Source organism: Pongo abelii, chromosome 2 (assembly GCF_028885655.2).
Source record: "Pongo abelii isolate AG06213 chromosome 2, NHGRI_mPonAbe1-v2.0_pri, whole genome shotgun sequence".
Lineage (NCBI taxonomy): Eukaryota > Metazoa > Chordata > Mammalia > Primates > Hominidae > Pongo > Pongo abelii.
In genome coordinates this window covers 68,626,972-68,641,546 of record NC_085928.1, presented here as the reverse complement: position 1 = coordinate 68,641,546, position 14,575 = coordinate 68,626,972, and the positions used below count along the sequence as shown (strand labels likewise).

General features: G+C 45.6%; 1 protein-coding gene across 1 annotated transcript; it reads left to right on the top strand.

The window, feature by feature from the left end:
* The first annotated feature begins 1,283 nt into the window (after window positions 1–1,283).
* Window positions 1,284–13,839, top strand: BRK1 (BRICK1 subunit of SCAR/WAVE actin nucleating complex). The gene is made up of 3 exons (XM_024244459.3): window positions 1,284–2,477; window positions 12,276–12,358; window positions 12,919–13,839. Exons 1-3 carry the CDS (start codon window positions 2,360–2,362, stop codon window positions 12,943–12,945), a joined length of 228 nt encoding a protein of 75 aa, XP_024100227.1. The 5' UTR covers window positions 1,284–2,359; the 3' UTR covers window positions 12,946–13,839.
* Window positions 13,840–14,575: the final 736 nt, after the last annotated feature.

Sequence of the window (14,575 nt, the reverse complement as noted above, 5' to 3'; positions counted from 1 at the left end):
AATAACTGTTAGTAATGGTTTCTTCCCAGTTAATGCTAATACTAGTAGTAATCTGACTCTTCAGCCACTTTTGTTTTTTTTTTTTTTTTGAGACAGGGTCTCACTCTGTCACCCAGGCTTGAGTGCAAGAGTGCAATCACTGCTCACTACAGCCTTGACCTCCCTGGGCTCAGGTGATCCTCCCACTTCAGCCTCCCAAGTAGCTAGGATTACAGGCACATGCCATCATGCCTAATTTTTCTATTTTTTGCAGAGACAGGGTTTCACTGTGTTGGCCAGGCTGGTCTCGAACTCCTGGCCTCAAGCAATATGCCCGCCTCAGGCTCCCAAAGTGCTGGGATTAACAGGTGTGAGCCATCACACCCAGCCACTCAGCCACATTTTTTCTTTTTAATAAAAAGCATTTACTGGCTGGGCACAGTGGCTCACGCCTGTAATCCCAACACTTTGGGAGGCTGAGGCAGGTAGATCATCTGAGGTCAGGAGTTTGAGACCAGCCTGACCAACATGGTGAAACCCCATCTCTAGTTAAAAAAAAAAAAAAAACAAAACAAAAATTAGCTGTGTGTGGTGGTGTGTGCCTGTAGTCCCAGCTACTTGAGAAGTGAGGCAGGAGAACTGCTTGAACCCGGGAGGCTGAGGTTGCAGTGAGCCGAGATCGAGCCACTGCACTCCAGCCAGAGCAACAGAGCAAGACTCTGTCTCAAAAAAAAGAGCATTTGCTGCATGCCAGATTGTAAGTATTCCCTGAAACGAGAATAAAGTTGTTTATATTCCACTACCTTAGCAAAGCAGATACTGACTTTTTTGGTAGATCCTTCTTGTCCTCAAACATACATTTTTCCATAGTTGCAATTAAAAAAAAATTTGGGCCAGGCAGGGTGGCTCATGTCTGTAATCCCAGCACTTTGGGAGGCCGAGGTGGGCAGATCACTTGAGGTCAGGAGTTCGAGACCAGCCTGACCAACATGGTGAAACCCCGTCTCTCCTAAAAAATACAAGAAATAGCCGGGTGTGGTGGCAGGCGCCTGTAATCCCAAGCTACTTGGGATGCTGAGGCAGGAGAATCACTTGAAGCCGGGAGGCAGAGGTCACAGTGAGCCAAGATCGTGCCATTGCACTCCAGCCTGGGCATTAACAGAGAAACTCCGTCTCAAAAAAAAAAAGTAAGAAAAGGAAGGAAGGAAGGAAGAGAGGGAGGGTATTTTGGTTTTCCCCTCAATTTATTGTATGCGTTTTCATGTTGCTTGTGTTCATAATTAGCACTTAAATGACTGCATAATAGGCCGGGCATGGTGGCTCATGCCTATAATCCCAGCACTTTGGGAGGCCAAGGTGGGTAGATCACCTGCGGTCAGTCTGAGACCAACCTGGCCAACATGGTGAAACCCCGTCTACAAAAAATACAAAAATTAGCCAGGCGTGGTGACGTGAGCCTGTAGTCCCAACTACACCAGAGGCTGAGGCTGGAGGATAGCTTGAGGCTGGAGGATAGCTTGAGCCCAGGAGTTCGAGTCTGCAGTGAGCCATGATCAGGCCATTGCATTCCAGCCTGGGCGACAGTAAGACCTTGTCTCAGGCTGGGCGCGGTGGCTCACACCCGTAATCCCAGCACTTTGGGAGGCCTAGGCGGGCGGATTGCCTGAAGTCAGGATTTCGAGACCAGTCTGGCCAACATGGTGAAACACCATCTCTACTAAAAATACAAAAAAATTAGCCGGGCGTGGTGGTGTGCGCCTGTAATTCCAGCTACTTGGGAGGCTGAGGCAGGAGAATCGCTTTAACCTGGGAGGCGGAGGTTGCAGTGAGCCGAGATCACGCCACTGCACTCCCGCCTGGGCGACACAGCGAGACTCCGTCTCAAAAAAAACAAAAAACAAGAAAAAAACCTCGTCTCAAAAAACAACACAAAAACACAAATTTCCTTTTGAAACGGATTGTTCCAGTTTGCAGTGTGCCCAGCGATTTATGACCATATCATTTTTTAGACTCCGTCTAAAAAAAAAAAAAAAAAGACTTGTATTTAGTGTGATTTAATCGACTGTGCCCATCTTACTGCGGACACTGACTGCGCAACCTGAGCCTGGAGCAGTTGAGGGAGACGGCAAGACCCCACGCGCCCGTTTAACGACCATAACGCGCGTGCACTACAGCCTCGCCGCCGGACTCGAGGCTTCTGTTTTCTATAGCGTGGGAGTAGAGAGCAAACGCTGGCGAGGACGTGACATTGCACAGGCGTATCACTGTGCCCGAGAATTCGTGGGCGCTCAAGAGAATAGGTGTGGCCTAGCAGCGCAGGCGCACTAGAGGCCTGTAGGGTCGGGGCGCCTGCGCAGTCGCTTTTCCTCAGGCGGCCGCCATGGCGGGACAGGAGGATCCGGTGCAGCGGGAGATTCACCAGGACTGGGCTAACCGGGAGTACATTGAGATAATCACCAGCAGCATCAAGAAAATCGCGGACTTTCTCAACTCGTTCGGTCAGCGGGCCAGCAAGGGGAGGCGGGGAGGAGGGAGGCCGCTGAGGTGCTTGGGCTGGGGCGCCGGGGAGATGCTTTGAGAGGACTCCCGCAGCCTTCGGTTGTTGGGGGTTTTCACTTCCTCCTTCAGGTCCCACCTTCTCCCTCCCGCCCTGACCCTCAGGCTCCGCTAGACAGTCTCTGTAGGGTTATCCTGCCCTACGCTGAGCTCATGGCTTCCTGCCATCCCTCTGGATCCATTCTACAAGTCCTTCTCCTAGACGCGTCAGGCAGCCCCATCCTCGCTCCGTGGTTCTTCTCCTAAGTGGTTTCCCTGCATCCTTTGTACTCTGCATCCATTCCAGTCCCCACTTTGCACTCAAAGTGAGCATCCGGGACCGTGTCACTGCTCTGTTTCAAGACTGTTGAGCGTTCCCCATCTTCAGGATCTGGTCGATACCCTCTGGCGTCGTGCCTTTTAGTTGGACCGGTTGTCAACCACTCGCGTCTTGTCCATTCCTTCCTGTTTCCTGTGTCTGCTGCGGTGAGAGTGGTGGAAGATGAGGTCAGAGGGATGCCAGGACCTTGTAGGACCTTGGAAGTCCTCTCTGTATTGGTAGTATATAGCTTATGGTAGGTGTTCTATCTGCTTCTAGCCCGTTCCTCAGAGCTAACACAGGTCGGGTGCCTTCAGCAGAAAGACATCTTTACCAGAATCTTTCCTAGGCATGGCCTGCTTGTGACAGCCTTAAATTCTTCCTTATGAACAGCAAGCAAAGTAATCGAGACTCCTACCCCTTCTTCTCCAAGTGTTTAAGAGAACTTGGCACTGGTTAGACTTTCTTGTGTAATTACAGGATATAGGGATGCATCTAGTGACCTTTTCTTTAACTAGTGTACTTTGGAAAGATTTTTAAATGAATTATTCTCTAGCTAAAGGACTGATGGCCTTAGGAGTACAAACGTGACAGAGCAAGAGATTGTCAGAAAGCATCAGCGAGAGATGCTAGAGCTCCATATGAGGCCCTCTCTTAAGGCATAGTGGGAGACACAGAATAAGAACCACTTCCTACATTCAAAGAAGTTCTAATCTTGAAGATGAAATAATGACAACTTCAGGACAAAGAAGAGCATCATTTTTGTATTAAAGTATTTTCATGCAGGGTGTTTAGGACTATAATCGTGGCTGAGTTCAATGGCTCATGTCTGTAATCCCAGCACTTTGGGAGGCCAAGGTGGGAGGATTACTTGAGCCCAGGAGTTCAAGACCAGCCTGAGCAACATGGCCAGATCCTATCTCTACAAAAAAACAACAAAAAAAAATTAGTTGGGCATGGTCATGCACACCTGTTGTCCCAGCTACTCAGGAGGCTGAGACAGGAGGATCACTTGAGCCCTGGAGGCAGTGAGCCATGTTCATGCCATTGCACTCCAGCCTAGGTGACTGACTGAAAATTGAAAAGCTTAAGCTTAGGATTTGCAAAGGAGAAATGTCCCTTTTCTTGCTTTGTAGGCAAGGAGATATCAGCTTGGATATTTTTATGTCTCATTTGTAAGAGTCACATTTTATGATCAGATAGAGAGTAAAGACTTTTTATTTGGGCTTTCCAACAAATTCTTTCTTTTTTTTTTTTTTGAGACAGGGTCTCACTCTAGCCCAGGCTGGAGTGCAGTGGCATGATCTCAGCTCACTGCAACCTCTTCCTCCTGGATTCAAGTGATTCTCACGCCTCTGCCTCCTGAGTAGCTGGGATTACAGGTGTGCACCACCACACCTGGCTGATTTTTGTGCTTTTTAAAATAGAGGCAGGTTTTGGCCATCTTGCCCAGGCTGGTCTCAAACTCCTGAGCTCAAGTAATCCACCCGCCTTGGCCTCCCAAAGTGCTGGGATTACAGGCCTGAGCCACTGTGCCCTGCCCCCAAAAATTCTAAACTAAGGAATTAGACATACAGAAGTCCAGTCTTTTGGTGCCAAAAAGAAATGACTTCCCTTAGCTTAGATCATTATCTTCCCTTAAAGTGATGATAATGGCCAAATGTTTGGAGTAATTACTAGGTGGTTTTTAAAGATTTTAGAAAGTGAATTTAGAGAAAATAACAATTAAATACAACTAAGTAAGAAGAGAATTATAATGCAGGATTAACAGTCAAAGGAATTTGACTTAGCAGTTAGGTGTACCTGAGACAAGTTCTTAAAGATTGGCATGGTGGCTCATGCCTGTAATCCCAGCACTTTGGGAGGCTGAGGCAGGCAGATCACCTGAGGTCGAGTTTGAGATCAGCCTGGCTAACATGGTGAAACCCTGTCTCTACTAAAAATACAAAATTAGCTGGGCGTGGTGGCGCATACCTGTAATCCCACCTACTCAGGAGGCTGAGGCAGGAGAATTGCTTGAACCGGGGAGGCAGAGGTTGCAGTGAGCAGGGATCGTGCCACTGCACTGCAGCTTGGGCAAAAGATTGAGACTCTGTCTCCAAAAAAAAAAAAAAAAAAGATTGACAATATCACAATGCAAGAGTTTAGAAAAAGACCCCACAGGCTGCAAAACTGGAAAATTATAAGGATAGACTTGAGTATGTTGGCTTGGTATTGAATGAGTCAGGATGACCGTGTATGGGAATTTTTTCCCCATCCTAAGCCATTAGTAGGCTTGTACAATTGTCCCTTGAACAATATATGTTTGAAGTACATGGATCCATTTACAGGTAGATTTTTTTTTTTCTGAGACAGATTTTCATTCTGTCACCTAGGCTGAAGTGCAGTGGCATGATCTCGGCTCACTGCAACCTCCATCTCCCAGGTTCAAGTGATTTTCTTGCCTTAGCCTCCTGAGTAGCTGGGACTACAGGTGTGTGCCACCATGCCCGGCTAATATTTGTATTTTTAGTAGAGACAGGATTCGCCATGTTGGCCATGCTGCTCTTGAACTCCTGGCCTCAAGTGATCCACCTCTGTTCAACCTCCCAAAGTGCTGGGATTACAGGCGTGAGCCACTGTGCCTGGCCATAGGTGGATTTATTGCGATAAAAGTTATGCAGTATGCCTACCTCTCCTGCCTCCCCTTCCACCTCTGCCACCCATAAGGTAGCAAAACCAACCTCTCTTCTTCCCCCTCTTCCTCAGCCTACTCAGCAGGAAGACAATGAGGATGAAGACCTTTATGATGATCCACTTCCATTTAATGAATAGTAAATATATTTCCTTTTCCTAATGGTTTTTTTGGTGTGTTTTGGTTTTTTTTTGTTTTTTTGAGACGGAATTTTGTTCTGTTGCCTGGAGTGCAGTGGTGCGATCTCGGCTCACTGCAAGCTCTGCACTCATGCCACTGCACTCCTGCCTGGGTGAAAGAGCAAGACTCCGTCTCAAAAAAAAAAAAAAAGAAGAATTTACTTTGAGGCCAGGCACAGTGGCTTATGCCTATAATCCCAGCACTTTGGGAGGCCGAGGCAGGTGAATCACTTGAGCTCAGGAGTTCGAGACCAGCCTGGCCAATATGGCGAAACCCCATCTCTATAAAAAATACAGAAATTAGCCAGGCATGGTGGCTCATGCCTGTAATTCCAAGCTACCTGGGAGGCTGAGGCATGAGAATCACTTGAACCCTGGAGGCAAAGGTTGCAGTGAGCCAAGATCATGCCACTGTACTCCAGCCTGGGTGACAGAGTGAGACTCTGCCTCAAAGAAAAAGAATTTACTTTGAGGGAGCATCTGAAGTTCTTCAAATATGTTAGCAATTCTGTAGTCCTTACCCTGACCACAGAGAATCTGCATGGGCCATGTATTTTGGAGAGAGAACTGCTTTTCTAAGATAGTGAATGACTTTCTGAAAAGCATTTACCTTGTGATTCCAGCTGGTGAGAGTAGAGTCACAGTCTCCCACGTGAACTTGAGGACATACTGTAGCAAAAATATTATAACACTAGGCCTATTTTGTACTTTGGAATTGGTGAAGCTTCTAAAAATAGATGGTTAGAGATTATCGCTTTTTATTCTTATGCTATTTTTTTCTGGTTCTAAAGGTAATATATGCAGAGAAGTATAAAGACAAAATAGAGAATGTGGCTGTTTTTTTAAAATCTTAGTTTTTGTACTAAGCCAACAAATGTAGCATGCCTGGTGTATGTCAGATGCCGTGAGAAAGGAATAAATATGAATAAATGGGTATGATACCCACTCCTAAGACATTCAGAATTTTGCTGGAAAAGTAAGACTTAACTACAAAAACATTCCAGAAGAAAGACAGTATTTTTTTTTTTTTTTTTTTTGAGACAGAGTCACTCTGTCGCCCAGGCTGGAGTGCAGTGGTGCAATCTCGGCTCACTGCAACCTCCGCCTCCTGGGTTCAAGAGATTCTTCTGCCTCAGCCTCCTGAGTAGCTGGGACTACAGGCATGCGCCACCACGCCCAGCTAATTCTTTTTTTTTTTTTTTTTTTTTTTTTTTAAGATGAAGTCTTGCTGTGTTGCCCAGGCTTGAGTACAGTGGTGCAATCTTGACTCACTGCAACCTCTGCCTCTTGGGTTCAACCGATTCTCCTGCCTCAGCCTCCCGAGTAGCTGGGATTACAGGCACACACCACCATGCCCAGCTACTTTTTGTATTAGTAGTAGAGATGGGGTTTTGCCATGTTAGCCAGGCTGGTCTCAAACTCCTGACCTCAAGTGATCTGCCCACCTCGGCCTCCCAAAGTGCTGGGATTACAGGTGTGAACCACCGTGCCCGGCCTGACAGTATTGATTTTTATAATGCTAAAGTTATATGCAGTAAGTTCAGAGAAGGAGCTGTCTGATAACAGCATTTGTTCCCTAACGAGAACTGGTATTTTCAGTTAAAGGCTGGTGATAATGTACACATACTTGTGCTCTGGTTTCAGATTTATCCAGCTGCTGAATGCTTTCTCAGTGTTTTTTATTTGAACCAGCATATACTTTAGGATTTGAAATATGACCAAGGTTTCTGGAGTTGAACATTTTCTATTTCTCAACAGTGTTTATCCATGTAGGCCAGTAGCATAGTATTGTTCTTGAATTCTAATTCATTACCAGATTGACAGCTAGAACAGAATAGCCACCCAGGAAGGAAACTTCCCTCTCTCCTACCTCCCCCAATAATTTTGGTATGTCTTCATGGGAAATGGCAGGTTGTCAGCGATAATGTTCATGCTCTTACTCAGTAGCATACATAAAATGCTTTCAGACTTCCAAAAACCAGACTGAAAAGAGGCTTGGTCCTGTTGGGCAGTTCCGACAGAAAGTGGCAGTACATCCAGGAAAAGGGGGATGCTGAAGTGATCATACTTAAGCTAGACCTGGGAATTCAAGGAAGCAGCACAAGCATCAAAAGAATGAAGAATGTCCAGAAATGGCAAATCCATAGAGACAAAGATTAGTGGTTCCCAGGGACTGAGGGGTGACAGAATGGGGAGTGACAGGACTAAGAGGTATAAGGTATCTTTTGGGGATGATGAAAATATTCTAACAGTAGATTATAATGATTGCACAACTCTGTAAATATACTAAAAACCACTGAATTGTATACTTTAAGCAGGTGAAAGAATGGAAAGTGGCAGAGTTGGGCTGGAGACCTGGGGTATAAATTATAGCCCCGGAGGCACAGAAAGATGATAGCAGTGTGCATTGAGATGCACACAGTATGGGAAAGAATACCAGTGACCCAACACGGGCCCTCAGCTTACCTAGACCTCAGTTTTCCCACTTGTAAGGTGAATAGAGTTAACTAGAGTCAATCTTTTGTTTCACTAACATACCAGAATCCATCTTTTTTTTTTTTTTCAATCAACATCTGTGTACCAGGCAAGATGCTAAGGTTACAAGAGGCAATATGTACTTCTTTCGATTAACTTGTTCTAATGGTGAAACAGACATGTAAATAAATTGTAAATTACAAGTACATAAATATCATTTGGCTTCGTAACATGAACATTTTCCTATCTCATTAAATATTCCTCAAACTTTTTTTTTTTTTTTAGACAGAGTTTCACTCTTGTTGTTCAGGCTGGAGTGCAATGGTGCAGTCTCGGCTCACTGCCTCAGGTGATCCACCCACCTCGGCTTCCCAAAGTGCTGGGATTACAGGCGTGAGCCACTGCACCCGGCCACTTTTTTTTTTGAGACGGAGTCTCGCTCTGTTGCCTGGGCTGGAGTGCAGTGGTGCAGTCTCGACTCACTGCAACCTCCGCCTCTTGGGTTCAAACCATTCTCCTGCCTCAGCCTCCTGAGTAGCTGGGATTACAGGCATGCGCCACCATGCCTAGCTAATTTTGTATTTTTAGTAGAGACAGGGTTTCTTTTTTTTTTTGTATTTTTAGTAGAGATGGGATTTCTCCATGTTGGTCAGGCTTGTCTTGAACTCCGACCTCAGGTGATTGGCCCGCCTCGGCCTCCCAAAGTGCTGGGATTACAGGCATGAGCCACCGCCCCCAGCCACTTGTAACTTTCAATGGCTATTTTAATAGTCTCATTGATACATTATATCAAACCATTCCAATCATGGGTATTTGGTTTTGTTGCTTTTTCACCATCTTAAATAATAGTGATGCACATTCTAATTCGTAAAATCTTTATACAAAGAGGGAAGTCATAACCAAAGACCAAGTACATGAATAACTTACAAATTAGAAATTCAGAGGCTGGCATGGTGCCTCACACCTGTAATCCTAGGACTTTGAGAGGCCAAGGCAGGCGGATTGCTTGAGTCCAGGAGTTTGAGATCAGCCTGGGCAACAAAGTGAGACCCCGTATCTACCAAAAAAAAAAAAAAAATTAGCCAGGCACAGTGGCATCCACCTACTGAGTAGTAATTCCAGCTACTCGGGAGGCTGAGGTGGAAGGATCACTTGAACCTAGGAGTTGGAGGGTGCAGTAAGCTATGATTGCGACACTGAACTCTAGCCTGGGTGACAGCAGGACCATATCTCTTTAAAAAAAAAAAAAATTCATCCGTAAATGTTTAGATAAATACAGAAGAGGGAGAATTATTATGTCCATCTGGCAAGACCTCTCAGAGATAGAATTTGAACTTAGCCTTGAAGGAGATAGGCAGGCAAGATGAGTAAGATTTGGACATAATAAGATGAAAGTTGAGGCAAGATCAGGGTGTAGGAAGATTTGTCAAAATGGATGCTGAAGCGCTTTTGCAAAACAGCCAGGGAATAGATGAAAAGGAAACTTGTTAGTTAAGTGTTAAATCATTGCGTGGGAGAGTCTCAGCGAATATTTCAGACTTGAAAACTGAAGGTTATTGAGAGATGACTGAACAACAATGTTGGAGGAGAGAGTAGAAGATAATTGCTAAGATACCTTTTCTCTCATATGTTGAGAACAGTTGGAAAAAGAATAGTTCCTGTTACAGAAGTTTGCAGAGAAAAAGTTGTTTTAAATTAAATCTGGTTTCATGTTGAATGAGATGGTAAAAGAAGATTGGAAAAGCTAGAGGAAGAAAAATAATTTTGGCTGTTTTCACAGATGGAATGTGGGCTTTATAGGGTATTTGATGTTCTCCAACTTTTCTCTAGTTCTGAAAGGCCTTTGCCTCTAAGAGCAACAGCAGTGACATGGCTTTAATGAGCTCAGAACTCTCACACCTTCCCTCCCCATAATTTCTGCTGCTTTCTTGGCCTCTACTTTCTTTCTTTCTTTTTTTTTTTTTTTGAGAGGGAGTCTCACTCTGTTGCCCAGGCTAGAGTGCAGTGGCGCAATCTCGGCTCACTGCAACCTCCATCTCCTGGGTTCAAGCAGTTCTCTGCCTCAGCCTCCCGAGTAGCTGGAATTACAGGCGCCCGCCACCACACCCGGCTAATTTTTGTATTTTTAGTAGAGACGGGGTTTCACTGTCTTGGCCAGGCTGGTCCTGAACTCCTGACCTTGTGATCCACCTGCCTTGGCCTCCCAAAGTGCTGGGATTATAGGCGTTAGCCACAGTGCCTGGCCTTTTTTTTTTTTTTTTGAGATGGAGTCTCACTCTGTCATCCAGGCTGCAGTGCAGTGGCGCGATCCCGGCTCACTGCAACCTCCGCCTCCCAGGTTCAAGTGATTCTCCTGCCTCAGCCTCCCGAGTAGCTGGGACTAGAGGCACCTGCCACCATGTCCAGCTAATTTTGTGTTTTTAGTAGAGATGGGGTTTCACCATGTTAGCCGGACTAGTCTCAAACTCCTGACCTCAGTTGATCTGCCCACCTTGGCTTCCCAAAGTGCTGGGATTACAGGTGTGAGCCATCACGCCCAGCCTCGTTTCTTTCCTGTTGAGATTATTTTCTTATTCTTGCCATGTCCCCTCTCTTGAAAGTCTTAGTTAGGCCATTAGTAAATGGCTGTACAGCCTTGGTGTATTCATTTGCTATTCCTGGCATAACAAATTACCACACAGGCTGGGCACAGTGGCTCACACTTGTAATCTCAGCACTTTGGGAGGCCAAGGCGGGCGGATCACAAGGACAAGAGATTGAGACCATCCTGGCCAACGTGGTGAAACCCAGTCTCTACTAAAAATACAAAAAAAAAAAATTAGCTGGGCATGGTGGTGCACAGCTGTAGTCCCAGCTACTTGGGAGGCTGAGGCAGGAGAATCGCTTGAACCCGGGAGGCGGAGGTTGCAGTGAACCAAGATTGCGCCACTGCACTCCAGCCTGGCAACAGAGTGAGACTCCATCTCAAAAAAAAAAAAAAAAACCACACAAATTACCACACATTTTGTGGCTTAAACCACATACTTTATTATTTACCATGTGTAGGTCATAAATCAAACACTGGTCACTGGGCTAGCAGTCTTCACACCTTGGCCTTCTGAAGTATTAGGATTACAGGCATGAGTCACTGCTCCTGGCCTGGGCTCCAATCAGGGTTTCAGCAGGACTGCCTTCCTTTCTGGAGGCTCTAGGAGAGGGTCTAGTTCCTCGAATATTGGGTTGTTGGCAGAATTCAGTTTCTCTTGGTTGTAGGACTGAGATCTCTGTTTCGTTGGCTGGCTGTGAGCTGAGAGTTGTTCCCAGCTTCTAAAGGTCACTACATCCCTTGGCTCATGGCTCCCTTCTTCCACTTTCAAAACCAACAATGGCAGATTGCATCCCCTTCACACTTTGAATCTCTTTTTCTTCTTCCATTTCATTTTCTGACCCCCTTCCTCTGCCTTTCTCACCTACATTTGTGGACTATGATTAGATTGGGCCCAAATGGACAATCCAAGACAAACTCTAGGATCTCAAGGTTCTTAACCTTAATCATACCTGCAAAGCCCTGTTTGCTCATGTATAATCCATATTCACAGGATCCAGGGATTAGAGAAAGGACTTTTTTTTGAGACAGAGTTTTGCTCTTTCACCCAGGCTGGAGTGAAGTGGCGAGATCTTGGCTCACTGCAACCTTTGCCCCCCCCGGTTCAAGTGATTTTCCTGCCTCAGCCTCTGAAGTAGCTGGGATTACAGGCCTGTGCCATCATGCCCGGCTAATTTTTGTATTTTTAGTAAGAGACAGGGTTTCACGATGTTGGCCAGGCTGGTCCCGAACTCTTGACCTCAGGTGATCCACCCGCCTAGTCCTCCCAAAGTGCTAGGATTACAGGCGTGAGCCACCGTGCCCTGCAGGAAAGGACGTTTTTGTGGAGCCATTATTCTGTATTTGCAACACTTGATAGGAAGTTCAGCAGATCCACTCTAAGCAACTGTGCTATGAGTGGATCTTAGCACTGTATCCACTTCCATTTGTATTCTGTGTATTATTCCTCTTTTTCATTGTAGGTGTTGTGTGTGTCTGTATCTGTATTTGGAGTGACATTAATCCTGAACACCAGTCTCTTTTTCTCAGATATGTCTTGTCGTTCAAGACTTGCAACACTAAACGAGAAATTGACAGCCCTTGAACGGAGAATAGAGTACATTGAAGCACGGGTGAGTTTGATGGGCAAGGGCATTCCAAGAGAGAATGCACATTTCCACTTATTGCTGAAAAAAACCTGAAAGCAGAAACAGTCTTAGGAAACTTAAGCACTGGCCGGACATGGTGGCTCACGCCTGTAATCCCAGCATTTTGGGAGGCTGGGGTGGGCGGATCACCTGAGGTCAGGAGTTCGAGACCAGCCTGGCCAACATGGTGAAACCCCATCTCTACTAAAAATACAAAAATTAGCCAGGCATGGTGGCTTACACCTGTTGTCCCAGCTACTCGGGAGGGTGAGGCAGGAGAATCACTTGAACCTGGGAGCTGGAGGTTGCAGTGAGCCGAGATCACACCACTGCACTCCAGCCTGGGTGGCAGAGTGAGACTCCATCTCAAAAAAAAGAAAAGAAAAGAAAAGAACATGGCCTGGATTTGAACCATGTTTCTATGACTTCACAGCTATCTTCTTTTCTACTATTTCTCACTGCCTAGGATCTAAAGTAAGATTTTTTTTAGACCCCTCTAATCTTTTTTAATTTATCTAAATGTCAGTTTTCCTTTCCTTTCACAGGTGACAAAAGGTGAGACACTCACCTAGAACAGTGCCGTGCTGCTGCTGGGAAGTTGCTTTACACAACACAGGCCATATGGGAAAGGCCCCAGCAGCCTTCAGCTCCTTCCTTTCTCCTTAAAGAGCAACAGGGCTTATTCTTGTTTTTCTTTTTTCAGAAGTGTGGCCTTTGGGCTCTGCCATCTGGGGTGTGGTGTGGTATGTGGGAAGAAGTTCAGAGGAACTGTTGGAAATGACATTAGGCATTTTACCTTTTCAGTAACATTTTATACATCTACTTGTCAATGTATTTGAGACATTCACAGCCAAAAGCCTGGGACTCTTTGTGAAGGTCCTCCCCACCTCTATCTTTCTTTCTGTCTCTCTCAGACTTTCCTTAAGGTTCTCCTTGCCTTTGCACTGCTTCTGTGAACAGTCTTTGTCTCCTCCCCACCTTTGGTGGGAAGTGTGGGGCAGTCCTGGTCAAGACACTCATGCCCTGGCAATGTGGCTGCCAGAGAATGTTGTTGCTAACCCACCAGTTTCTTGTTGATTTGGGGAGGTCAAGGCCAGGCCCCCACTTGGCTTGAAGGGACATTTTCAGACTTTTCTTTCTGTCACTTGGAGTGTCTATGCCTCTCATATTTCCCTAATAAACTCCTCAACTTTTTATCTGACTGCTGTGATTATGGTGGGGAGAGGAGCTAGAGATAGGCTCACTTATTGCACAGAAATGTAATATATGGCATTATTATTCTAACATAAAACTTTCAGATGTAGCTGTTTGATTCAAAGCCTAGGTGGCTTACCAGCCCAAGTCCCCATGTTTGGACTTTCAGCTGACTAGCTCATCCTGGGAATCATTTGGTCATTCAGCACATTTACCAAGTATTTACTATGTAGGCATGATAACTCCAATAAAAGATATAGCATTGAATCAGACATGATGCTTACAGTCTTTTGAAATACTAGCATTTGCACAATTTAGCCACAATCCAAGGAAGATTATTAGTTTTATAAGGCACAAGCTAAATGTCTACTCTTTGAAAAGCAGATAGCCGGGTGCAGTGGCTCACGCCTGTAATCCCAGCACTTTGGGAGGCCGAGGTGGGTGGATCATGAGGTCAGGAGATCGGGACCATCCTGGCTAACATGGTGAAACCCCATCTCTACTAAAAATACAAAAAATTAGCTGGGCGTGGTGGTGGGCGCCTATACTCCCAGCTACTCGGGAGACTGAGGCAGGAGAATCGCTTGAAACCGGGAGGCGGAGGTTGCAATGAGCCGAGATCGCGCCACTGCACTCCATCCTGGTGTCAGAGCAAGACTCTGTCTCAAAAGAAAAGCAGATAGTTTAAACTTTTCATTTTGGTATCCAAAGCTTACTATAAACTTGTACCAACCTACTTCTAAAGGCTTATCCACTATATAGAATCTCTATTTTAATCACAGAAGTCATTATGCTCTGTATACATTAATTTCCCTCAATTCAAATCATATTTGCCATTCAAAGTCTAGCTCAAGGCCGGGTATGGTGGCTCATGCCTGTAATCCCAGGACTTTGGGAGGCTGAGGCGGGTGGATCACAAGGTCAGGAGATCGAGACCATCCTGGCTAACACGGTGAAACCCCAGCTCTACTAAAAAAAAATACAAAAAAAATTAGCCAGGCGTGGTGG